We start from the raw sequence: 27,493 nt of genomic DNA, 5'->3' as shown, positions 1-27,493 counted from the left end.
CGAAATGACGCAGAACAAAACAGGGGAAGACGCGGAGAGCGATTTTACTATTCCTTTTGTCGATGAAAACGACTACAGCGAAATTTCTGCGAAAGCTGTGTCAGCGAAACCGAAATTAAAAAAGAATCGCCCTTCCTCTCTTGTATAGAGCTAACAGTAGAGCAGTGAAATCCTTAACACACTGAATATTCTTTCAGGAACATTTATAATTTACAGTTTGAAAAGAGCAATTTCTGGTTTGATGTTTATTTTTTTCAGTCTTTATAGCGATTATTCCTACCCACTTACTTTGTCAATTGTAGGCGAACCCTCCTAAAGCTGAATTTCAAGGGACCATATTCAAGCTAAGAAAGAGAAATAAAATTTCGTCGTTGCTTATTTACGTCCTCCATAAAACGCGAAATTAGGCATTTTCACGTCGTAGTCGTGCAAAAACGTGAAATAAATGAACAAAAAAGTGTGTTGCACGTGCGAAGTTGTTGTTTTGCTAATTAAACCAATTGTTTTTTTGACGTTCTTGTTGTCGTCCGCGTCGTTAGATCTTAAACTCCCTAAATTGTACAAACGACCGGTTTCAATAGACGGGCGAAATTTCTCATTTTATTAAAGCACTGAGGTTACGACAACTTCGAGTTAAACTGATTTCACGGGTTGTCAAAGAGTCCAGCGATTCCTTTTTCCCAGGTGAGCGCCGACTCATTTCGCTTCAATATTCAGGAATGCTCTCGATCTTTTTACGCTTTCATTGCCTCTCGCCCGACATGTTTTGCACGGCGTTTGGTCATGCGAAACCTCCACGAAACATCCACGCCTCGCGCGAGGTAACTTTATCCCGATTCTAAAAATAACTCGAGACGAATTACCTATGGAATAGGGTGTATATGGGGGATGACCTCTCTGTCCCCTTTATAGTCTCTTGTACAAAATGCTATAGACTTCGAGACTCAATTAACTCAGATCCATCACAGCTGTATATATTTCATTAACATTCTGAGAAATATTTCTTGCCCGCAATATGGCCAAACGAAATAGTTTCCCATACAAGAGCTCCAAATCGGAGTGTTTGCTCGCAAGCTAAGTTTCATATATCTTAACAAGCGCAATGCTGCAGATATTTCCGCTTTCTGTGCATTATCCGAAAGGAAACACGAAATTTGCGTAAGTCGGACTTAAGGTATCAGCCACCCTTCAGGACCGTCCGCGCGCGGATCGCTGTAGCGTTAGTTGTCTTTATAAAAACCCCTATAAACCATATATTTTTTAAAAGCTTAATAATTCCAGATTATGGATTTGAACAAACAAAAACGATTTACTTAAATGTGTTTCGAAATTGGAACGCTTTGTGTAAAAGTACACGTCTCTATAAATCATGTTACACTCCCGCCGGAAATAAACGGAAGAAAACAATTAACACCGCATTCGCTTCTCAACACGTTCCACTAAAAAACCGTGTCTCAGATTTTTGACAAGTGCGTTTGTTTTTCTTTTATTAGCAAATGAAGTTGGGGAAGGCAATTAGTCAACAATCCCTGTGGAAAAAAAGCTCTAGCTTTAAAATGAAAGGGATTATTAAAATTCGCAGACACTGTTTTGTAGAAGAGATATATGGCATCACTCTGGCCAAATTTTAGCCAAATTGATTGAAAGGCTGCCGACTTGGAGTTCAAAACGTACGAGGCGATCGGCAAAATTTGCGTTCGGAGATAAAATAGAAAATACATTTTTGGCGGCATCCTACCTGGAATGAGATTATAACACCTAAATGTTTATTCTGATTGATATCAGAGAGGGATCAATTTTCTCTAACAATAGGACTTTGACAGGTAACATGTAACAGGAACAAACTTTCGCGGAAAGCAAGTGAACAGTTTAATTCTCCGTTGGAAAACTTCCACTCTTTTACACCACGAGAAGCACGGTTTAATTCTTTCTCGAGCAAAAGTTTTGCCTCTCCTTCGATCTTTTTTGTATGATCCGCCCAGGCATTTTTGTTGATCTGCGCCAGGCCAAGGAAACTAAAAAACTTTGAAGCCGCCGAATGTCCACCATCGATTGCTCGAAGGCCAAGAACTGAGGCCCGGTTTATTTCAAACGCTCTGCTCTTCTCGGAAGAATTAAAAACAGAATTTGTCTTGTGCGACAGACAGCTTTCATTCTCGCACTGGATTCTCCAGGTAGAACCAAGTCCATGCTTAGTCGCTACATTTTCCACGACTTGGACTTTTCCCTCTCTTCCCTGGCAAAATCGACAAGATACAGACTCGTCCAGTTTCTCAAGCAGCTTTTCGCTCGATACGATAGCTCGACCGCTTATTGTTTTCCACGTTCCATCAGCAGATGGGGTCGATGAGCTTAATTGGCTTTTTTCATCTGGTTCTTCAAGCTGAATTTTGGAGCAGCTTGCACTCTCAGTAACTGCAGCATTTTGGCTTTTCTGAATATCCAACTCCTCGAGCCACTTCTCCGATAAAATGAGCCCTTATCGCTCTCTGCCAATTTTGCGGCCCATTCTTTGTCAAACTCGCTCTTCGATTACTTTTTCGCTCTCGGTTTCGATGACGAAAACGGACACGACCTTTTCTTTTTTTTGGCGGCATTTTACCGAAGCAAATGCTAAATATCCACGAAGAATAATACTAAAGGCTATAACCAACCCGAAGACAATTTGCACGTGTTGTGTCGAAGCACGCACTCAGTATCACGTTACAGTCAAACCAAGTCAAGCGTACCCCCCAAGATTCTATTAATGAATTGATTATTTGAAAAATGAATCCGTTAGTCGTTCCCGTAACTGGTGTCAAATTCATAGCGGCATTTCTGCATGCGTAATGAGCAGTGAATATTTTACGAGAACTTCTCTGTATCTGGTCAGTTTGGAAATCTTTGAATGGATTAATCTTCTTAGAAGACATTTACATCAATTTCAGGAAAATGGAGCTGGTAGAAATTTCATAAATGCCTCGCGTGTGAATTCACGGCTCATTACACATGCAAGACTGAAGAGATCAATCTGAAATCTACAACTAGCAACGGATTCAACTTTTGAATAATAAATTCATTAATGTATTCTTGGGGGGTACGCTTGACCTGGTTTGACTGTAATACTAGTTCACAGGCAAGTTAATTGATATATGACACGGGTATGACAGATCTTGTCAACGATCAATAAAGATAATTAACGAGAAAAAATCTTTTACCCCCGATATCTTTCGACAGAAATAATATTTTCTTCTAATTTTTTTTTAAAGAAAGCTCTCAAGCATACCTATTTGAAAACGTTGAAACCTCAAATATGGAAAAATGGCAATTTTAAGGGTGGCTGATACCTTAAATACAAATCAAAAGTGGAAACTTTTTTTTGTCTCAAATCAATGAAAACGGCGTCTTTAAAAAATAATTCCACGGATAATTTTCAAACAAAATGAAATTAGGAGAAAAGGACAAGATGTTTGTTGTTGCAAATATACTTGTAACCGCAGTACTAGGCTTCATTTATTCTGTTTCGTGTTTATCATGAGTTTAATTATAATTTCAATTAACTGATCGTGAGAGGAAACGACAGACGAAACAAAACGGCCGACTGTCGTCTCATTTAAAACAAATTGTCATCGGTGATTGTTTGAGAAAACTAAAAATCATTTTCTTTTCAAGCAAGCGAGCCTTTCAAGACCAACATATTGAACAAACAATAAAGACTCCTAATGAGAGAAGGCGGAAAAAAAATAAACTCATTTCTTTGCTTCCTATTTAGGATTAAAGATAATCAGCAATGGGCAAACTGATCACCGGTTGTAAAACTTCATTTATTTCTGATTTCAAGGTATTTTAGCTTGAAAAGGCTTTTAAAGTCACTGTATTTTTTCCTTCGCTCCGTTCAAATGAAATTGAGGAGGTTTTAATCATAGCACTCGCGGCGATTTTGCAAAGTATGAATTATTTAGAAGGTGGAAGATGCGATAAGCATGTAAACAGGTGCATAAAAAGTCGTGTCGCACTCCTGGGGCTATAACCTTTTTTTCATCGTGATATTTCGGCCTGTATTTAAAAAGATTCACCAAGAAATATAGCGGGATACATTTAGATAACCCTTGAGCAAATATTAACTATTTCGTCACTTAAAAGTTTTACGTGATCTTAAATCGCTTTGACAAGTTTTCCCTCACACAATCACACACGCGTGTCAGCCGCGTTTTTCGCGGACGTTGTTGATCGTGTCTTTGTGCTAGACGTTGACTTCAGACTCCCAGCCAGAGTTCCATTTCTACCGAAACGTCTCCTACGATGACGAAAAACATGTTGAATACATTTTCTAAAATCTGGCTTGAGAAAAGAATACACAATTGGATTAACAAGAGATCCCAGAGCGACCGTAAAGAGCGAGACAGTACTTAGGTGATTAGGAATGAGGTCGCGACGCCCAATTTCGTATGCGATTGTCATAAACTGTATTGGCAACCAGCTTAGAACAAACATTACAGCGACTATGATGAAGACCTGAGCTAGCTTTGCTTCTGAAGAAATCTTGTTCTTCTGACGCAGCAAATTTTTCCTGACAGAAGCTGTTATTGCTCGTTCGCGCGCGACACTTCTTTTGACTTGTTGAAATATTTTTAAGTAGCCTGTAAAAATAAACATGTACGGTACCAAAACGCACAGAGTCAGCACCGTAAGGACAAAAACTTTGTGTACTAACTTATCCCCGTCTGTGTCCCAGATGAGGGGGACAAGAGATATCACTAACGATGCGGCCCATGTAGAGATAATCATCTTTAAAAAGTTTTTTCTCATAAGACTTTCGTAATGCAAAGCTTTTAACACGGAAATGTAACGATCGAAAGTCACTGCTGCTAAGTTGAAGACCCCAGACAGAAGAGTTATTGAAACCAAATAACCCATTATCTTAGAATCAGGAATCAGAAGCGAGGCAGGAATCAATATGCTACCGATCAACATGTCGCTAAATGCCAGCGAAACGACGAAACCGTTGGTATAAGTCCTCATACTTTTGCGCAAGTAAACCAGCAAACATACTATAAAGTTTGTCACAAAGACTAAACTTGAAAGAAATATGAAGCTGATTATCAGAGCCAGGTTGTCACCCATGATTGGAGTAATTGGATTCGCCAGGGTTGCAAGCTGGAATATTGGCACAGGGGGCCAGACAAACAGGAGTATTAACCTTTCGTTTGATGGCTAAAGTTGAGATGTGCTGCGGAGGAAATCAGACTAAGTTGCATTCAGGTGAAATTGAATCCCGAAGTTTCCGTCCGAAATACAAATCCAAACTGAAAAATAGAAAAGAACCGATTAAGATAGGCTTGACAACTTAGGCGTTTCATGTGCAGCGCAAGCAATATTTCCTGAATATTCGTCCTCAGAATGTCTCATGAGTTGATGAACAATGGATCAAACCTACATTATATTCACTTCTTGATTAATCCATTCGCATTTTAATTAACACTCGCATGAAACAATACGATTCAACCCACGCAAAATTCTTTCAAGTTCCCGTCCCTAAGGTCAAAAAAATTTCTTTAGATTTTTTAAGTTTTCAATGTACAACATAGCTTGGTGGTAGCCCACGAGATCTATATGATGCTTGAACTCCTGAAAGGGAGATAGATTGTAAACCAAAGTTTTGTTGTCAACATTTATCTAATTACGCAGCTGCCTTCGTCATAATCTCAAAAGTCCCAGGTTATTTACAGACGCCAAAATCCCATGTGGAGAAGTAAAAACTGCTGATTAGCAGCTACTAAGGAAAACAGAGATAACCTAATCAAAAGAACGTGAAAGTTTAAGACCTTTTACGTATATGTTTTGATAACATACCTTCAAAGCTGTCTCTGAGTGTCTATTAGAGGTGTAATCCCATCTTTACGAATGTTTATTCTGGAGCGACTTACAAATTATTCAGCAGGGTAGATTTTCACACCCTCGCGTCAAGATGTCCGAGAATTGGATTACAGCTAAAATTATTCAAATACACGTACAGCTGTGGCGATAGAAAGTGAACCTTTTTCAATATGAAAACAATATATGAGAATCAACTTTTGTTGAATTGAAAAATCCCCGTGATGCCTTAGTGTTCCCCAAAAATTGCCATATTCGGCTATTCGAACAAATTATATTTTTAGAAAAAGACCTGCAAAAAGAAACCGATCTTGAAGGGAAAAGTTTCAAAATGGAAAGTTGGGCATTTCATACACACGATGAGGAATGAAAATTCACAAAAATCGACAAATTCAAAGTTTGAACTGTGGTAGTTTAAACATTCAAAGGACATCAATTCTGTTTGATGAAGTTATCTTCTAAACGGATATGAAAAATGATAATTACATGCGAGTAACAAATAAACACAAGATTCCATGTATTTTCTTTTCTTTTGACGTTTTTGCTAAATAAATTCTGCTTCTAAAATGTTTACACGAAAAAAAACAAACAAGCAAACACATTACCATCAAAACCAAAATATTGACAATCAAAGAAGCTGGGAGAAAAACCGCCCTAGAAACTAAAAATTGTCTCCGCATTCATCAATGACGTTTCCATTAATGAATAGCAAGTGCTCTATTCTAGTGATTATCACCGACTCGCGGGTTAAATCTTCGGTCCCAAAGTAGGCTAACATCACTGAAGAACGAAACCAACAGTACAGATTTACCTGTATGAGAAAAATTCTTGCCTCTTCAAAATGAAAATTTTTAACCTATTAAACTATAGGTTCCATCTTTGGCATTAGGCTCTTAATGGTGTCGTCCCATTCAGACAATAGTTATTTGAGCCTAAAATTAAAATAGAAAAAAATTATAATAGCCACATTAAATATCAAGACTAAACACGAATATTAAACTCTCATATTCAATGCTGGCTTGGTCTTAAAACGGTTTTTAGCTTTTCATTTTTCTTGGGGGAACAAATCACTTTTGAACTTTAAAAGAAGAAACAAGAACACAAGTAAAGTTTGTATTAGCCATTTTTTCATCTTTGGTTGTTTAGGGTCGTGTTTACTATGTTAAAAGTTTTGTATTTGCGTGTGATTGGTTGGGATGTTGGAAGCAGTGTTAACGAATATAACATTTATTCTTTGAAGTCGATGGCAAATTAATACGTCGCCGGAAGGTATATGATTTAGAATGCATGATTGAAAATAACACCTTTTCGTTTAATTCTGTAGCAATTAAAAGGAAAATTTTACTTCAAAAACTCAGTATTGAACAGCAATTGAAGTGTTAAATCCAAATAAGAGAACGCAATTGCCGACCATCTCTGTTTGCGTAAAATTGCAAAATTGCGATCTTTTCCATGATGGAGGTCTTCTAAAAGTGATATTTGAAGTGATTTACTCCTAGCCTAAACATCCACAAAACTACACCCACGCACTTGGATAATGCATAAACGACTCAAACTTTCACGCACCCAGCACGGAATTTTTCGATGTGTATCTATTTAGAAACGTTTTAATATGATTACCTGACTGGTTTTACTGATGAAGGGGTGGATATTAAAATTCGATGTGAAGAAATTAAAGATAAAAATTAGGCAGGAGCTTTATTATATTAAAGCCAATTTGTGAAGAAAGTTGTATTAAAGGAAGCGAGAAAATAAACGGAGGAAATTGGGGAATCAACCAATCCGAATGAAAGAGACACCAGAAAGAAAAGCTCGGTGCGTGATGTTTTACGTGGAAACTTTTAACAATTTATTTTGGAGGATATTCATCAATTATTGGACTCTGCTTTCATATGATCTGAATGCATTACCAAGACCGAGGCGTTTAACACTTTCCAGGCGAGATCTTAGTAATTCTTCAGATCATCAGCAAAAGCCGAATCCAATAATTGTTTTATTTTTCAATGAAAATAATTCCTTGTTTATAAACAAGCTAAGCCACGCTTATCTCGATCGATGTTAAATTAATTTCTGCCTTCAGGCGTCTGTTTCTTGGCAAATTCGCAGTATATTTAACAATTATTCCACGAGACAGCCAACGAGGCGCGTAGCCCCTAGTTGGCTATGTTCATCTCATATCCAACAAGCGCGAGTGGAATAATTGTGGAATAAAAACGCCCACAAAGTATCGAGAATTTTCCGACTTTAGTTGTAAAAACAACTGATTTTCAGCTCGTTTTTAATTTTGAGCGGACTCGTGCAGTCACCATAGGTTTGTAGAGCATGGTATAATGGCTCATATTAAATGATGGCTTAGCCAATCAGAGCTCTAGCATTGCACTATCCAATGATTCAGTTTTTAATAAAAAGGGATGGATATTTAATCTAGAAGACTGATATTGTTCCAATAGCAGTTGTCATGCGTTGAGTATTATTCTTGTTGTTCTTACTATGTTTTTAGGCAGTAGTTCCGCTGTTTCGTCTTCGTAAAACGTGTGAAAATGTTCGCCATTTTTTCTTGCCAGCTGTAACGTAAACACGCGGGCTTCTCGGATGCTGTCCTCTTTCAGTCTAGCGATGGCCTGTACTGGGGTTTACTATGGGCGTAATTTTATAGGATATCACCATCGTCTTCCAAATTTGGTCAACGCTATTTTTTATTTTATTTTATTATCATTTTGCCATTTAAGTTAAATATCTCCATGAAATTAAAAAAGATGAGGCAAGGAAGCCAATGAGGCTTATGAATAAGACCACCTTTAAAAATACATGACTTAATTAATAAATTAACACTGGCATCGGCAAGACAATTTAACTAAGCACATATAATTTCTTTACAAGATCGAAAATGATCATTAAATAGGATAAACATAGATAAGGCTGAGGAACGTGCAAGTACAAAAACGAAAAAACAACAAAAAAGAAAAAGTGAGAAAAATTAATGCAAGAATATACGAGAAAAAAAGCGCGTAAACCTAGACAGTTATGACAGACAGACAGACAGTTATGAAGGATAAGCCGTAAGATTTGAGCCAATCAGAAACGAAGAAATATTTTGAATGAATAATAAAGAATTAATCGTCACCAAAATGAAATTTAAAAGATCTCATGGGATGCTAACAATAACAAATCGAGTTTTTTAGCCAAATTTTCACGTTTTCATGCCATTGTATATCCTTAGTCTTGTATAAAGATACAATATTTTTAATACTTGTGTTGATAATCAATAAAGTTCTGCGTTTTGGTAGTCTGCTACACAGCCGTTTTTAGTGTCGTCACGCAACGCTCCTCCCCACAAACGGCTGCTGAAAACCGAACTACATTCCTTTCCCTTTGTGTTTGTGGTCTAACGAACAAGCCAATAATGTATGAGAAATTTGACAATACGTGAGCCGCAGCAGCCGTTTGTGGGGAGGAGCATTGCGTGACGACCCTAAAAACGGCTGTGTAGCAGACTAGCGTTTTGGGGGCTGCTAGAGACTTAATTTGATTTGTCGAGGGCTTCCAGAATGTAGAAACTGTTACAAATAGGTGGTTGGAAATGGAAACGGGACTTTCTGCAACTTTTCAATTTGTTTTTTTTTTCCAATTACACTACTGAACTACTACTGAAGAGCAACCCTTGATAAGAACGTACAACTTACCTCGAACCTAGGAAAACAAATGGATTTCGGCCATTTTCTAAGCTGAATCGCAAATTTTGCGAGTCATATTATCCGTCATTTGATGACTGGGTGTTACGTGTCGCTCTAACCAGACAGAAAAGATAAGTTGAAATATCACTTTTCGTTCTCAGGAAATTGCATTCCCATAAAACATATCGAGTTGCTATGTTAAATTTTCAAGTGAAAAGTTCTTTGTGTCCCCCTTTCACATTGTGAATGTAATTATCTTCAATGGAACACAAAAAATTGGTCTGTTAATGATCTTTCGATGGTTCGAGATTATACTTTTCTCCGAATTCACATCGCGCGTCAACGTGCGTCATCACACAAAGAGGTTGTATATATAATATTTAAATATAAAATATATGAAATATAGTCTCCTAGAAACCTATAGACCACTCCAGTAATTTTAACGAAAAATCATCTACAGATGTTAAAATAAACAAATAGAGTAAACGATCCTATTCATTTTTGCAGAAATGCTAAAAATAGTGCAGTAATTATAAGTAAAAAGCAATAGATCAAATAAACCGATTTCTTTACAATGCCAAAGGTTGAAAGCTAAAACAGGTAACCTTCTATAATGCAGTGGGGAAACACTTGTCAGCATTTTGCTGAGTCGTTATTTTAACTAACGGTTAATTTACGTACAGACGCGCTTTATTCCAAAATGCTCTCTTAGAAATCAACCAAACTTGGCCGAAGTGCTACCTATACATGCATGCAGTGTTCATACTTTTGAGCGATTTTACTGAAGAGTTCTTTTCTTTTGGCAAATACCAAACAACGAAAGTTTTCTATAGCAATGTTGCGTTGCTAGGGATGCTCCAATCTTCAAAAACCTAACTGCATATCAAATTTTAATCTACAAAGCTAGTTTGCATGTAATGCTGATATTTCGAGAAAGTCACGTCTAAGTGTATTTCTTTAAGGTTGAAAATTGGTAGTCAGGCAGTTAAAAAATCCCAAGTGCTAGGTGCTCCACTTAACTGCAACGTGTTTCTCCCATTAAATCCAGCTGTACAAGGTTCTTCATCAGCGCTTTTGTTCAGCGGTAAATCTACCGTAATTGGCCAGGCGAACCTCCATGTGCGACCACCTCTCGTAAGCGACTACCTCCCCAGACTACGAGCAGTCTCTTTTTTTTCTTTGCAAAGTTACCGCGAAAAAAACCCAAGAACGCGAGCAACGATAAACGAGGGCGTCTTTCTCGTCTCGTTCCAATCCCTTATTGTAAGATAACGTCATGGTTTGCAATCGTGCTGGCTGAGATGAGAACTGAACGGATTTTAAGAGATAAGGGGGACTGTAAGCAGTCTACCACCTCCCGTGAGCAACCACAACACCAAAATTTTCTTTTAGTGAAGTAGTGCAAAAGAAAGCAGAGTAAGGAGGGATTCTGGCAGTAGTAGTAAAATGGCCTATTGCATGCAATAAATTAAAGTCTCTTTAAAAAAAAAGTAATTAAAAGTGGATACGGTATCGGGACCATTCTCATAGACGACAACCTCCAGTTAGCGACCACTAACTTTTCAAATTTTGGGTGACATGGTCGCTTTTGGGGGCTTCGCTGTTGTTTGGTTACCATAACATCATTTGATTACAAACCGAGAAATTGATAGTCTGATAGACTCAACTGATAATCCACAGTTTACATATCTCAGCATTTATGATATATATTTTCAGTTTCAAACTATGGTTTCACAAATGGTTGGAGAAAGAACATCTTCTATGGTCCTTGTTAATGGATGTTCTACACTGAGAGGAGAAGTATGACGTCATGTTACCATGGTAGCAAAATTTCTGGATCTCAACAATCGTTCTTGAGAGAGACGGCCAGTTGCATAGACGAACAATTGAAGAAAAGTATCGTCTACCGTTTTGTTCCTAATTGCAATCATGCACAGAAAAGTCATACATGTCAATTTTTTCGTGTGTTTTTTCCTGCCAAATTTGCAGGACCACAGTTTGTTGAGATCCAGAAACGTATTACCCTTGCAACGTGACGTAATGTCTTTTACTTTCTATTGCCCAAGCAATTCCATTTCCAATCAATCCAAATTTGGTCAGCGCCTGTTGGTTATGATCAATGAGCGGGGGATTGGAACTAATCAGAAACAGCGAGACATTTTGAATGAATAGTAATAACGTTTATCTGATGTCAAATAATGTTGAGATTTGGGGACTCCTTAGTAATCTGCTGACAATGCATCATAGAGAATTTGCTTCTCAGTTTGCTTCTCGTACTTTGAGGTAGACATCTAACGAACAAAGAAACACTTTTGAAAGCTTAAAACAGATCCAGGCTTTCGAAATTTAAGGACTAAATTGTAGGGACTAATATTTCAAATGGCGTCAGTATTGATTATTGACCTTTCTAGAACGAGCTATAGTTCCACCATCACCTTGTGACGTTAGCCATCAATCAATCATCTTCAACAAAAAATTTTGATAACCGTCTGCGAGATTTCCCGGACATAAAGGAGCTTAGAAGGGGGCAGAAAATTCGTGTCTTGAATTTTGCTCAAGGATCGGCAGGGAAAAGATGTTTTCGCGACTTATGCGTGTCTGGGGGATATGATCCCTCTCTTATTGGTGGGTAGTACTTCGATGCTCACGGGCGAAAACTAAATAAGTGCTGGAGCGCTGCACTTAAAACATCATACAATTAAAGGGAAGAAAACAATTGCATTTTTATAACATGGTGTTTAATTAAAATTTCGTCAGTGCTAAGATTAACACACAAATGCCCAGTGCTCCATTTTACAGCAACGTATTTCTTCCACGAGGCCCTTCATCATTGCTATTGAAAAAGACAAAAAAGATAACATTTTGAATTACATTTTATCAACGTGGCGACTTGGCTACCACTGAAACGGAGACTAAACTTTCGGACGAGGCAACTTTTTCAGCAGTGAATGATACGAGTAAGCTCAGATTCCATTAAAACTAAAACGTTTTTTGAGTCTTCCTTTAACATATACTTAAGTACCATCAAACAAATTACCATTTTGTTTCTTTGCAACTTAATTCAAATTATCAGTTATATTGCTTATTGTTTGAATTTCTTTGAGCGGAAAAATATCAGTAAAAAAAGAAACTCTGAGACTGTAGGTTAACGCGGTGACGGTCAAATTTTCCATCTGTTGAACAATTTGACTGGACACTTTGTTCACTCGGAACCGTCCAATATTTTTGCTCTGTTCACACGCAACTGTTAAATCGTAATATTTTCAAACAAAGCAAGTATTAACACGACTCATAAATCCATGTTCGCAATATTTGTTTGCAATCTTCCTCTCTTTTTTCCAGCTGAGTAACCACGCATCATGCAAAAATTAGCCGGTCATAGTATTCATACTTTTCGACCACACCAGTCAAAAATTTGACCTCGATTTTCGCGTTCATATTTTCGTACGAATTTTCGACCGGTCGAAAATGTACCGTGCGTGAACAAAGCCTGAGATACAAATAATGAAAAACAAGAGTATAAGGGCGGCTTTCTTATCAAACACAATTTGGTTTATTTACTGCATGGTGTTTCAGTCCGGGTTTCAGTGCAGAAGCAGAGTTATGTGCCCCAAGGGTATTTACCTCAAGTCCTTTTTATTTTCCAAACGACATATACCCACAGCATATTTTGCCACTTGAACATTTATAATCGTAACTGCTGAAGTGGGTGTTGAAATATTGTTAGCCTTCACAAGTGTTCCAGCAGCAACCTGCCGCCGATCCATAATGGCTGTCAATGTGAAGGCATGTAGTATCAGCTCCACAAATTCCGTCATTCTCAACAACTCCAGCTGAAACAAGAGACAGATATTAGGTGAAAGTCCTTTTTATGAATTTATAAGTTTCTTATCCTCTGCAGTTCAGTGCTGTAGTACCTTCGTAACACATCCCGCCTGACACGATAAGTTTTCGGAAAAGCGTAATTTATGCATGCACTGATGAATATAATTCGTTCGTTAATTGTTTGCCGGACAGATTTTATGTCTAAATCCTCGGTGGGGTAAGATGAAAGGAATCTCGAGTAAGCAAGATAGCAAGATGGGCCCGCACATCTTACCCGCTCGGGATTACCCTCTTTGGTCCTGCAAGAAGAAAGTTTTATTTTTGGCCGTCTAATAAATCCTTCGCTGACCAAGCTTGTCCTGTCAAGTGTCAAGATTGGCTGGATATTGTCCTCATTCTTTTATGCTTTTTTACCGTCACTTCGTCTCGTTCCCTGACAGTAGAGCCTTTCTTTTGCTTATTTGATTTTGGCGTACTCGAGAAAGACTCTACCTGAAACAAGTAAGATCTTTGTTGAGCATGCGCCGCATGTTGCTAGGATACAGTTTCGAACCCAGGCCTAATAGCCGTGAACTTGGTACAGAAGGCTCAGCTGTGACCATCGGTTTATCTCGATTTATCAATAAAAATAAATGCTTATGCAAAACTGTGGAGTGAAAAATTAAGAAGAAAAAAGGTCAGTAATGACAAACTGAGCAATGTAGGGAATTAACGAACTGTATTTTTTGAACTGAAGTGGTGTTTAATCATACAACCATTCTTTGTAATCTTTATATCTCTCTGACTATTTTGTTTTAACTGGACATTTACTAGATCTAGGCAGTGAAATTTTGAAGTTTGAGCGCTGATTTTGTTATTGCGTCATAGCGCTGTTGTTCCTGTAGTCAAATAATCATAAAAGATTGTCGGTTACCGAAGTCAGACTTTAAAAGTCAAAGACTGACAGTCTTCGATTCCAGTCAGGATAAAAGCGCTTTTGCCAGAAAGAGGTGCACTTGTTTGTGTAAGTTATACAGAGTTGCAAGAGCTAATCCTCAACCAATGATTGGGCTATCACCCATTTGGTCTCCAGTGTTCCAGTTGGAACTGATGTGCACTATGCGCAAAAATATCAAACAAGAGATAAACAAGAGAGTTCTGATTGGTCCATTGCGCTGTTTACATCACTCGTGTGATGTAAAAATGAAAATCGATCTATGTGTAAAATAAATTCAAAAATAATTTGACCGAAGAGCGATCACTTAGCATAATTAAACTGTCTCTAGATGAAGGTGAATACGATGAAAGTAGCGGCAATTTCTGGCAAGAAAATAAAACGAGTAGATAATATACTTTCGGTAAGTTCTCTTGCAGTTGGAATGGGCGCGAAAAAGTCGGTGAGGGTGAGGGTCATGCGCGCGTCTCTGCCGCGGTTTTTTGGCGCCAGTTTGAAGGAGCAACCGCTTTGCCGGCCCGTTTATTACAGCTGATACACCAATACCTGATATCGATTGATAACTTGTTTCCAAAATAAACTGAAACGGTTCTTTACTCACGTCTCTTTTCCAGTGAAGCGCAGTGAAGGTACCAAAACATGTCGAGTCTTCTATTGAGGTTTTACCCTCCTCATTACATAGAAAATCATTGTAACGGTGGACGAGGTAAAACGGAAAGGAGGAAGAGAGAAGACCCTGGGAACGAGGCAGACTTGTTAGTCCGAAACGAAATAAAGAAATAAGCTAGAGGGTAAAGAATGCTCGCTGAACATGAAGTCGGGCTAGCTATAATTCTGGGGAATTTTAATACGGTGAACGAATCAGATCATATTTGAGACTAAATGAAAGCCTCGAGTCAAACATTAATCCGTAATCCACAAATCGAGTGAAGCGAACTGCTCTCTGTCTCCTTTCGGCCCTTCCTCGTCTCTTCGCACCCCCTTCCCCCCCCCCCCCCCCCCACACCTTGTTTGTGTAAGTATGTGCATATTTCATCGTGAAAAAAAATACTAAAAGTAGGAAGGAAAAGGAAGAAAAGAAAATAAAAAAAGAAAGAAAGTGAAAAAGAAGACAGGATTCGAGCTCTCGCTTCTTCGCCGGCTGTTAGCTTCGCGTGCCTGAAACTTCACCACGCAGCCAAGGAAACAAAATACAAGATATGTTCGATCTCTCAGTTATATTATATCAGGATCACGCGACCCACTGTATGGAAAAGAAATACTTCTCAGGCGGTTTTAAATGCAAATAATGGTAAATGTCAAATGTCAAATGTCTTTTGCAGAAAAAAAGTAAAGCAGAAGGGAGCCTGACCTTCCAAAGCATCTTTTCTCTAATGGCCAACTTTCGCGATGAGGTATCGGTGCTGTCATCCAGCCCGACTTTTAAGTAATAAAGGCAAGTGGAATCTTTGTGGCTGTCCAAAAAAGCTTATCGACCGTGACAAATTAAGGGCTCCTTTCTGGCTTTTCATTGTTATCGTAGTCGAGCCCGCAACGTTGAAAAAGCGGTTGCTTGTGAATTGATCGGCGCTAAGAAAAAGGGCGCAATTTTCAGCTTAATTTATTTATTTGAGTCATTCTGCATATATTAAATACCGCATAATTATGTCATTCCATAAGCCATGCTACATGCCATTCCGCAAACTCATTCCGCCTTTACCCTCACCGCGAAAAAATGGTGCGCTCTATTTTGATAGAAAACGGGCTTAATAATTCCCGTAATTATGCTGGATCTAGGAAATCACGCCCCATACCATTTCGCTCGAACTCCAGTTTTCCAGTCGTAAAGGGCGTGAAAAATAAAGTAAAAAAATCACTGGTGCGCTCTTCACTTTGATTCACGACGCGTTTATCATATTTTTTTTATCATACTTTTTCAATTATAATAATCGCACAAGAATGTGGCGCGCTCTTCTGTTTAATTACATATTAATTCATCGCGCACTCATGCCATTTCAGCGTACGTTCTCAGTATGCAATGATAGAATCGACTTTCTAGATATGTGAAACTAACTCTGTGCCTGCTTTGTAGCGTGTATTTCACAATACAAATATTACTTAAACGTTTCTGGATGAAGAAGACATACCTCTGAACCGCCGCGGAAAGAATTTAGACTGAATTTCCTGGCTGCAGTCAGAGTAACAAACAGACAAACCAGTAGAATAATCACTCTGAAACCCATTTTGATCCCTGTAAGACAAATGAATAACATTTTATTGGATTAAGTACCTAAATAAAGCACAAGAACTGTCAGAGAAACAATCTTAGACGAGACTTACCTTTGTAAAGCGGATTCGAAACGAAGCTCTCTTTCCAGTACGAGTGCTGGCGTAAAATAACTGATCTGGCAAACAAACTTGGTTTTAACAAGGATACTAATCCCATTTATCCAGATCAATATCAGGGGTGGAAGCGGAATATTTTGTTTTTAGTATTCAATATTTAAACTGTCAATATTCAAACGACAATATTCAATATTCAAACCTCAATGTTCAATTTTTAGAGTTCCATATTTATCTTATTTTCATTGTTTAAACAATTATAAGGGTGCTATTCTCAGTTAACTGCTAATTTTTCGGCCAAATATCAGTTAACTACTATTGTTTTGGCCAATTCTCAGTTAACTACTAATTTTGCTCACTTTCCTACAGCGAATATTATTCCATCATAACCCGAATTTTCTTTACTTCAGCACGTCAATCAATTTTGGGGGTAGGCCCTAATAAATCAAGGTATAAATTTACCTGAATTCACATAAACTAAGCCACAAGTACAATTTATACATAACTGAAAACATAGAAAAGAACAATATATTAACCGATTTTTTTTTATTAACCGATTTTTGCTCTAATTACAAATTAGGTTAAGTCGTATAACCATCAATATGACACCAGCCTCATAAATCAAGACGCACCAGTCATGATCACGTACTGATCTTCCCGACCTGGTCATGCATGTCCTCCCATAAACTACTTCAAAGTCACTTTCTTCGTTACTAGCTTTTATTATCTGAATCAGTCTCGTACTTATCTGGTTGTTGTATGTCCTGTATCTTGTTGTTGGCCTAAGTTTCAATCCATTTCCAATCCTTGCAATCCATTGCAACAGGCGACGGGAAACAATATCAATGCCAAACTATGGTCTTAGATAACAAAACTGAACCATTATTCTTGGAATTCAATTGATGTAAAAAAAGTTTTAGATAGCAAATAGCATGACGTAGTCCCGTGACGCTGGTGGCAAAGACCCCGCTTTATCTCGAGTTGATTCGCTTGCTATGGTTCGTTGACAAACAAGTCGAAAGTTCTCTATCCAGTCCCTCATCGCAACTTCATCTTCTTTTGTCACAATTTGCACCGATGGGAGAGACATAGTTTAGAGAGCTGACAAAGGTATGAAAGTATTTGACACGGGACAATTGGACTTTTCGTGAGTGTAGCCCACTTCGAATTCGTTGTTCTTTTAAGCGATTCCTTCACTGTACTTCTAAAGTCTTGGGTGTAGTTCAAAGCACTAAATGTTTTGTGTTGAAGTGAGAAACCGCGTGTAGATTTTCCACCCGCGTTGTCAGAAGTTTTTTGTCAGTGTATTTGTTGAGGTTATACATAGGAGTCTCGGCCAGATTTCTCAGCCCCACCTCTTTAAAATGTTATCCACGGTCCCTGAGGTTGGAGTTTGGTTGTATTAGGGAGCTTAAGGGTGGTTTTCAGTAGCGACGGAGTCGGAGTCGTGTGAGCGCTTATGACCTTACGAAAATCAATAATCGGAGTAGTGAGCGGAGTCATAATCTCGACGGAATCTTAGTCGGAAGAATCAGAACAAAACAGACAAACAAACAAACAAACAAAACGTGTACATTAGAAAGCATTGAGTAGTTTTAATTTGCTTTGCGACTACACAGAGATTAAAATTCATTCTTTGGTATCACAAAAAACTCCTTTAAAAAGTTGACGCTTTTAATTGAGGCACTTCATTGTACTCTTCGTTTTCAATAATTTTCTTCAGTCATTTTAAGCCGTAAATGAACTCTGAATCTAAAAATCACGTAAGAACAATTAAAATTGGCAAAGATAAAAAATAAATTTTCATTAGTCGACATAAATCATGGTAGGGACGTATACGCAGCTTTCGGCATTACATAAACAAGGCATATCTGTTCGCCTCTGATGTCAGGGCTGATCTAAAAAGAGAAAAGAGTTAAGTCAGCATAGGGCTTAGCAACGAAATGCAGCCATTGGGACAAAGCACATTGTAATAAACGGTTAGCTCCCAAATAATGTTACGAGCAGTGCCATACGGGGGTATGGGGGTCAGTACGCCAGAGGGCCCCGGAAGAGCGTGATCGCAGGCTAGGTATTCGCTCACGGGTAGTCCCCTAGGCAGCCTTTCTTTGTGTCGTCACGCAACGTTCCTCATGACGTCCCGTGACGACGCAAAGCGTAGTAGACAAGCTTAAGGGACAATCTAGTACTCTTGTGACAATATAACGTTGGGAGTAGACAGGGGAAGTAGCAAAAGAGTTCCTTTCTCTCCCTACCCTTAACTAGCCTCTTACGCAGACGTGCTTATGGCTTCGTCACCGGTTCGTTTTCTACGACTATGGGAAAGAAACGCGTGATAAAGCCCTAAGAACGGCTAATCTCACTTCCCCAAGCAAGATGGCGCGCACGTTATTTCAAATTTATTACAATGAAGAAACTAACCGATTGGGACGAAATCCGGTGAGCACATGTCCTCGGTGATTTTGTACATCACCGTTGCAGAAAGATCTGTTAAAACGTAATAAAAAGCACAATTCAGAAATGAATTTCTACTTACAGTTGAAGAAGATGGAGATGTCAGGTCAGATGACGTCAATCGACACCTTTCACTTATATGGAAGTAAGCAATAAAAGAAATTCTGTATGATGGCTTAGTTTTAATTTGTTGCCAAAATCTGTTTCTATCGACTGCGAGTTGTCTGTTCAGATATCACCCTCTTTATCACCTTTTGCTAGGTATCACAAAAGCGAGAGTGGATTGCTAATAGAGAAAAAAAGAGGCTTCCTAAGACCTGAATAAATGTGACAGATGCCACTGACTTTTTTGGGGGGGGGGGGGGTGGGGGTGGTGGTGATGGTGGTGGTGGTGGAGGGGAGGGTTGGGGTGTTTCTTGGTGTTGCGGAGCAACTTACTTCTGGTGATAATGTGGGTAAGGAAATTTTGTTTTGTTTTGTGTGGCTGTTCACCCGGTAATTGCACCATCCCCAGTCAAAAAACTTTTTAACAGTTCAGTTCGCCGCTAAAATTCTCTTGATACAGTTAAAACCCTCATGTAAGAACCGACTAGTGGTTTTAAGAACCTGCTACCAGAAATTTGCCACTTTAATACTCAAAAAATATAAGAACAAGAAGGATCAAGCAGTTTCTTATAAGTAAAATACAGTAAAATTATGATAAAAAATTTGAGCAAGACGTTTGACTTCGAGATTGCAAATTTGTATTACAGGACAATACTTCATTTATTTACTATATTATTTATTTTATTTGTTTTTTATTTGACAACTCTTGTTATAGAGATAATCCCACATAACATTTTAGTTAGGTTCATCATAAAATACTGTATATATGAGAAAAACCCCATTATATTTCTTTTTCTAGTGCTCGACAACTATATTTCCTTCATAGAAATTAGGAGGCAAATTAAAAACCTACCTAGCCTAAACTACCAATAACTATCCCAAAACACAAACCTTTTTTGCCAGACTTTAAAAACTGTAGGTTCTTACACGCGCGCTTTTACTGTTTCTTCCTATTAGCTTTGCAGAAGCTTATCTACAGTGTACTTACGAGTCTCGTAATAGTCATAGACGGTGACCGAGGCTGGTTTGGTTTTTGCCACAAGGGTTGATTGATAAATCTTGAACGCGAACGACACCTTGTCAATCTCATCAAAGTACAGAATCACGTGTTGGCCCTCAATTTCGTATCGTTTCATTCCAAGTTTAGCGTGGTTCATCAACTAGAAGAAAACATGTACAGCCAAAGCCCGTTAACCTTTTAAGCCCTAAGAGTGATCAGCATCAAATTTCTCCTTGTAATCTAATTACTTTGTAAAACAGAGTGGTCATGAGAATTAAGGACATGATCACACAAGATGAATTTGCTGGATATTTTACCAACTTCTCCCCACTACTTTGGTAGGAAATGAATAGAAGCAACAAATGAGAATTCAAATTTTGATCTTAGGGTTTGAAGGGTTAATACGGACACCGAAGGGGCCATAGAAAGTGTCCGTATTAACAGAATTGTCACACAAACTTACAATTTCAACGCCCCAACATTAGACAACCTCCGCTTCTCAAATTTCACATCGAAAATGCGTTGTTCTGTGTCCGTGGGCACTAAAAACTACTTAACGCCACACATTTCTTCCTACCAAGTTGCAATGTTTGGCCCCTGGCAATCCCAGAATCCCGTGCGCATAACATAGGTCTCCGATTACTGGAATATCATTCACTAAACACTTACCCTATCCAAGCTCTCTTCGTCCACTTGATAACCTGACACGAGTTTAACGTCAATAACCGCCATGTTAGACGAGTCTTCCTTCAGCCACCTAAATAAGCGGACACCAAACCAAATAAAAAACTTGGAAGGTTTCTTGATAAGATTTTTCGTGGTAATCCAAGGCAACAAACAACAACAACAACAATGTATTTATTTACAGAACTATAAAATTTACAATACTTTATGCCCCGCAAATAGATATAATGCCAATCTAGGCAGGACAAAACTTTAAATAAATGCGATATTAAATTACATAAGAAAAAAGGAAAAGAAAAGAAATACAATAACATACAGAAAGAGACACCTTACATATAAATTCAAGTACAGGGTGATGTTTTTTGAAAATAGCCTTTGATTACAACTGGAGGTATATACAACAGACAGACAGATTTAGAAGTTACGATGGTAAATGGCGTAAAACTGATTCACTTTGACAATTTTTTTCAGTACAGGAATATGAACAGATAAAAAATCTGCAAAATGCTTCAACTGGCCATTTCAGAATTTCAAAAAACCATCAATTTCAAAACGAGGTTAAGTGAAAAACCCTTTTTGTGATAACGAGCTTCATTTGCATGAGAATATAAAATTCACGTAGCCTCGTCTTGAAATAGAGGCTTGGGAAACTCGGAAACGGCCTATCGACGTTTGCCGTTTGCGGAAAGCGTGAATCTATCTCTCTAATGAACAAAAAGCAAAAAACTGAAAATATAAACAAAATGGATCTTACTTGGCTGAGATGGACATTTCCAAAGGCATACACAGAAACTCTCCCGTCTCTGTTGCAAGAGGATCCACTAGATCTTCAGAAAGTTTGAGTTTTACTTTCAAGTCGAACGCTGGCTCTTCTTTAACGTCTGGAATATTGTACGACACATCCGCCTGGACAGAAAGCGAAGTAAGTACATTTTATTTTAAGCCCAAAAATAATCTAGCCAATATCGTAGTTTTCTGCCTGCTTTTTTTCGGAACTCGTTATTTGCTTTGATTTAAGTTTTTAAAACAGATGTATTAAGCAGTCGCTTGTCAATTCGCCAAAAAAAAAGGTTCCCTCAATAACTTATCACGTGACCTCTACCGAGTGGTCGCCGTCACACATTAAAAATGGCTGTAAAACAGGTCAGCCAACTTAACCATAACCTTTCAAGCTACTTCCCGCGGGTTTTATCTACAGTCCACAACATCAGGGGTTTCAATAAAAATTGAAGTAGCCAGCAGGTCTGGATATAGTAACCGACTCTGGCTATCAACAAGTGGCCGTAAGTCCCCTTTTCTCAAGGGGAGTTTGGAGACGTGTTTCCCTAGAAAATTCTGAAATTTCAAAGCCCTATAATGCGGTTTTCAGTGTTCTGGGGACTAAATTGAGAAACAAAGGAGCGTGTATTTCATTCAAGAAAATGTAGCTTTCATTCAGCTTTTGAATAATAAGTCACAATCTATTCCTACAAGCAAAGAACAAATGATGAAAACTAAATTACGTACTTTTGTACATTAACAAATTCTGCGTAAATCAATAAAAAGAAACTTGTGAAAAATTGACTGAAATATAGCATTCACATGAATAAAGCATAACGTAAAACCAGTGGGCCTTTATGAAAACATGACATAATAACTTTTTCATTCAGATTTTTTAACACATTTTTTTTACAACGTTATTCAAACTAGTTGCTTCTTATTTCTAGAAAAAAGTAGCTGACTTCTATGAGCAAAGTAACCGACCCGTTTCGTCGGCCGTCGGTGCTTATTGAAACCCCAACATCATCAGAGAAACGGGAAAAGTAAAAAGGAAGTGAATTAGGAAAAAGAAATATTATAGGAATGGAGCAAAAAAACCTGCATTAGAGCACAGCCCTCTCCCTGCACTTGTAGTGCCAGTTTCTTGATGGGTAGAATGCTCGAAGGAACCTGAGAAATGGATAATTAGATCAACATGTTAACACACTTGTACACATTTGAACAATGACCTTGGGGAACTGGTAATCGGGGACGTATTTGAATAATGGTGAATGAGCAAGGCGGGCTGAGTACCCACGGCCATCTCTGTACGCGGCTAAGGACTGATGGGAAAAAGCAAGGTCACGTGGTTTCTCAAGGGGCAAGCATATGCTAAAAGCTGTCAATACAAGAAATCGCGGTGAAATTTCTTTCTTCTAGAAAACGGAATTTGAAGAGCTTTTAATCTTAAACACAATAATGACAAATTGTGTGTGGATGTGATCACTGTTAACACCTGTGAACACAAACATGCTGATGTCTTAATCAACCTACATAGCCTACCTCAGCTCTCTGTGACACCATTCTGTTGTCCTCTGTGATGTTAAACTCGGCACTGAACTTCTCGTCACCTTGCTCTCCAAACCGAACAGAAAGTGGTGTAGTCTTAGAATACACTTCTTTGGCATACTTACTCAGGGCTTGCAACGCAACACACGTGTCCTATAACGATAAATGACGTGAACAAACTCATCATTTAACTTGGTAACTCCATCGCATATCGTATGTTTATACCAAACCATGAACAAAGGAATCAAAGCGCCCTTCAAACAGAGTACGGGCTCTGTGTACTCTACTAACCTGTGTGGATGAAAATCCTCCCAGAAAATTCCTTTGTTTAGTCAGCCACCTGACGATGGGCATGGCTCGACGAATCAGCGACGAATCTTCCTTAGCCTGTAAGATGTACGTCATCAAAGCGTAAGCAGTCAACTCGATATCGGCGGCTGGAGCACGATGATAAAACTCGTCACTGGGTGGGACCACTTTTTCTGTTTCCCAATACATCAGTCCATCTGTATAAATGAACAACACAACATTTACATTTTAATTCTGTTCTGACATTGACGTGGCAGGGTGCGCCAAAACCGATTGTCCAGGACAGGTAGAATAATAGTTTAGACATGTAATCCTTTGACATGACTTGTTCGGGGGACAAGCACATTTTTAATTAAAAAAAAATATACAGAAACAGTTGAAAATTTACTACTTCAAATTACAATAGAATTACTTCTGTTGAGACGTATGTAACTTATCCCCAGGCTCAAATTGGACTTGATAATGACGGAATCATAAGAAGTCCAAAAACTAAGGTCTTCGAGGTTAGGTTTTCTTTCATAGCAACCGAGAAAAGAAAAAATTTTGGATGCTAGCAAAGAATTAAGTGAATCAAGAGAAGATAATTAAATGCCCGATTAATTTTGAGTATCGAGTTTCGAGCAAAAATTTTCGGCCAAGAACTCTTAGCTTTAGGACAACCATATTTAATATAGTGCTTGTCCTTCGGACAAGTGGATAAGAAAATGTTTCTTTTGCTTTACTTTAGCAAAGTAGAAGGCTGTTGACTCATATACCAAGCAAAAGCTGGATCATATTTGTTGTTTCAATTTATTTTTAACTTTTTAGTTCAGTAAAATAGAAAAACACCAAAAATTTAATACCTCAAAGTGATGGATCAAGGACAGTGGGGAATGGAAGTGATTGATATGGATTAACATCACTAGCCCGCGAAAACAGCCGTCTGATTCTCTCTCCTCACCACTAGGGACGTTTCGCCAGTAGGTACGTCTGCGCCTTAGCGACAGAAATTCCATAGTGATGTCTCTGTTCGTTTTTATGTTTCTCCTTGCCCATTATGGTAAATTTTTGTGTAACTCAAATGCGTCTTGTAAAGAAGAATATAATCCTCGAATATCGACTTTTTTGTAGTAAATTCATTGCATTTGCATTGGACGTTTGTCTTTTGTCTGTCTTTCGTAAACAATAGCTAAAACAATATAACTACAACGTCGACCAATCAGAGCTCGTGACCAGATCCCAGACGCGTAAACGACTCTAGCGGCGTCACTAGTGGCGAGGAGCAAGGAGAGACGGCTGTTTTCGCAGGTTAACACGCTACAAGTTCGAACAATTTTGGCTTAACTTTCCAAGATCCAGTATCCGTGACGTAGGTCGATAAAGCCTGATATGAGTTGGATATGTGTCATTTATTTACCCAAAAGTCAAAATGCCATTCAATTTGCCACTCTTGGTGTGCAAAACGACAAGAAAGGTTACTTTCATTATATGGACCACACTGACCTTCAACGATGGCTTTGCTTTGAAGCGCCTTGAATAAACTGGCGGCAGTGGGATCCTTGGCCAGGGTGAAGGTGTATGCAAACAAGGCCAACGAATATAAATCAGTGAGATTGAAAGATGCATCCCGCAAGCAAATAAGTGCACCTTGAATAACGTTGCTCTGAAAAATTCAAACGTGAAAAAAATTTGTTTAAGTTGACAAAGCTATAAAGCTCGCCCTTTATAGAGAGGACAAGTGGTTACGTCACGTGTCCATGATGATAGCAAAATATCTGGATCTCAACAAATTGTGATCCTGAAAATATGGCAGAAAAAAACGAAAAAATTGACAGGTATGACTTTCCTGTGCTTGACTGCTCTCAGGAACAAAATAGTAACCCATACTTTTCTTCCATCGTTTGACAGTGCAAATGGCCGACTCTGTCAAGAAAGATTCTTGAGATCCAAAACTTTTGCTACCATGGTAACGTGACATCATACTTCTACTCTCTATTCAAGCAAGTAAAGTTAGAGTTTTCATAAGAGTCAAGTGGCCCATTAATCTGGAGCTTATCCCCGAATTCTGTAGCATGAAGCACCTAGTGGTATTGTTACATTATACACTTAATGTCAGATCCCGAGGGAACAGTTAGTTTTAGTTTCCCGAGAATGTTTCCCGAGACGAAGTCGAGGGAAACATCAGGACTCGAAGGAAAACAAAACTAACTGGTTTCCCGAGGGACCTGACACTAAGTGTTTTGTTATATTTATAGACTTTCACTTCAACAGCAACAAAAGAATAACCGGAGCGAACCAAAACAGTCGATTCGGTACTTATAACAACACAAATTTAATTCTTAAAACCGCTGAATTAATGATTTACAAAGTGCCTTCCTTACATTATCTGCATCATTTTCCTCCCCTAGCTGCTGTTTTTCTTTTGGGAACTTCTTGGATAACTTTAAAAATCGTTGCTTTTTAGCTTTAGGCTTCGTGTTTGTGTTGTTGTGTTCACTCACGAAAAAGAAAACTGGCAGCACCTGGCAGTATTTTTCCCGCCTTTTGTCACGTCACTTTCCACCATGCTTTGATCACGTGCTGTAATGTAGCCCGAGTGGGGTACATTGCTTAATGTATCACGATCGGGATACATTTGATTTCAGTCAAAGCCACGTGACCAAGAATCAGCCAATGGCAGTCCCTATTTAGTTGAGTGAAAGTCTAGGAATATAACAATTCACTCTATGGGATGCTTGCCCGTTGCCGCAGGGTTACCCCTCCCCGCGCCCCCGCCAGAGGTATGTCATAAAGCCCACGCATTTGGAGATTAACCGGGGATTTCTGTAGCAAGAAGCTACATTACCCATTACCGCAGCCAGAAGAAGGATATCTCCATTGTAAACCATTCTTGTTCTTCCAAATCCCAATACAAGCGGGCGTAAAAAAAACAATAAAAAAACTCATATCTTCTTTCTTAAGGGTCTTACATTTAAGGGGCTTCCCATGGGTAAAGAAATAAAAATTTCATATCAAATAAAATGGGAGTGTGGAACACGCGTTGGCTGTTTACAATAGGTGGAGTAGTTTTCACTTGACTTCCACTCAACACTTCCGCAGTGGCTGTACACAAAATTCTACCACTAATAGGAGAGAGCGAATTGCGCGAGAAATTAATAATACCTCAGGAGACATCCCGGATTCTACAAGGGACACTGTGACAAATGCAGTAAGCGTTGCTCCATCTGAAACACCACCCTGAAACAAGGAAGGGTAAGATTCGCAAGAGTTATCCAACATTTACAACACAAAATGAAAGAAAGCGGGAAATTTAAAATGGAAGAAAGCAGGAAATTTAGGAATAACACCAACCTTGAGACGCTTGTGAAGAAGTCTTCCAGATTTTTTGAAGCATCCACTTTGTGGGTTTTGATACTTCGTGATCCAGTCTTGGGTGTGTTTAAGTTCGTCTCGATCAACAAAGATAAATGGACGCGCTTGAGAGAATGAGCGCAGCACAAAGGCTGTTAACCTATGAGGAAAGAAAGACACCATCAATATTCTGGTACAGACAAGAAAGGGTGATCGAAAGGCTATTTTACATAACTGAACGATTTCTCGCGCGCTGATTGGTCGCAAATAAGCGATAAGAGCACAGACCATGAGTGAAAAATATGATGGTGCCGCGGCGCGCAGTTTCTCTTTATCGCGTGCGCGATTTACCGAGAAACTTCAATGAAAAAGTTATTGTAAAAAACAAGTCGATAACAATTTCCATAGTCTTTACTATTATTGACCATAGAAAAGGCATCAAAATGTTTAAAACTTTGCAGTGAAACAACTTGAGTGTGATGGACATTTTGAAGTCATTTATATGGTCGATAAGAGTATAAACCATAGAAAATTGTTCTCAGATTGTTAAACGTACTGGATCCGATCCGAGTCCTCTTCTTTACTTGTCTCTGGAATGAACAGAGTAAAACACGACGAACTCGTTTTTCAATAGCCGACTGCTAGCCTCCGCAAAGTTCCCTACAAATTTTAGGATCGTAGCTTTACCCCACACAA

General features: G+C 38.6%; 3 protein-coding genes across 3 annotated transcripts in view; all 3 read right to left on the bottom strand.

The window, feature by feature from the left end:
* Window positions 1-3,856: 3,856 nt before the first annotated feature.
* On the bottom strand, window positions 3,857-6,199 carry LOC140937659 (neuropeptide FF receptor 1-like). The gene has a single exon (XM_073387220.1). It carries the CDS (start codon window positions 5,101-5,103, stop codon window positions 4,168-4,170), a length of 936 nt encoding a protein of 311 aa, XP_073243321.1. The 5' UTR covers window positions 5,104-6,199; the 3' UTR covers window positions 3,857-4,167.
* Window positions 6,200-12,235: 6,036 nt separating this feature from the next.
* Window positions 12,236-17,127, bottom strand: LOC140938944 (uncharacterized). The gene is made up of 3 exons (XM_073388475.1): window positions 16,413-17,127; window positions 13,152-13,360; window positions 12,236-12,360 (listed from the first exon to the last, which is right to left on the bottom strand). Exons 1-3 carry the CDS (start codon window positions 16,536-16,538, stop codon window positions 12,321-12,323), a joined length of 375 nt encoding a protein of 124 aa, XP_073244576.1. The 5' UTR covers window positions 16,539-17,127; the 3' UTR covers window positions 12,236-12,320.
* A 1,052-nt stretch (window positions 17,128-18,179) lies between these two features.
* LOC140939248 (ovostatin-like) overlaps window positions 18,180-27,493 on the bottom strand; it is a 70,529-nt gene continuing 61,215 nt past the window's right edge. Inside the window, exons 26-36 of the mRNA XM_073388827.1 lie at window positions 26,798-26,957; window positions 26,609-26,683; window positions 24,950-25,109; window positions 23,450-23,664; window positions 23,153-23,311; window positions 22,709-22,780; window positions 21,606-21,757; window positions 20,837-20,924; window positions 20,156-20,327; window positions 19,030-19,095; window positions 18,180-18,506 (exon numbers count right to left, since the gene is read on the bottom strand). Of these exons, the coding sequence (XP_073244928.1) occupies window positions 18,496-18,506; window positions 19,030-19,095; window positions 20,156-20,327; window positions 20,837-20,924; window positions 21,606-21,757; window positions 22,709-22,780; window positions 23,153-23,311; window positions 23,450-23,664; window positions 24,950-25,109; window positions 26,609-26,683; window positions 26,798-26,957 (1,330 nt within the window). The 3' untranslated portion in view covers window positions 18,180-18,495. The remainder of the gene's footprint in view (window positions 18,507-19,029; window positions 19,096-20,155; window positions 20,328-20,836; window positions 20,925-21,605; window positions 21,758-22,708; window positions 22,781-23,152; window positions 23,312-23,449; window positions 23,665-24,949; window positions 25,110-26,608; window positions 26,684-26,797; window positions 26,958-27,493) is intronic.

This window comes from Porites lutea, chromosome 5, assembly GCF_958299795.1.
Source record: "Porites lutea chromosome 5, jaPorLute2.1, whole genome shotgun sequence".
In the NCBI taxonomy this organism is placed as follows: Eukaryota; Metazoa; Cnidaria; class Anthozoa; order Scleractinia; family Poritidae; genus Porites; species Porites lutea.
Note: the sequence above shows the minus strand (reverse complement) of the source record. Positions and strands in the feature narration are given on the sequence as shown.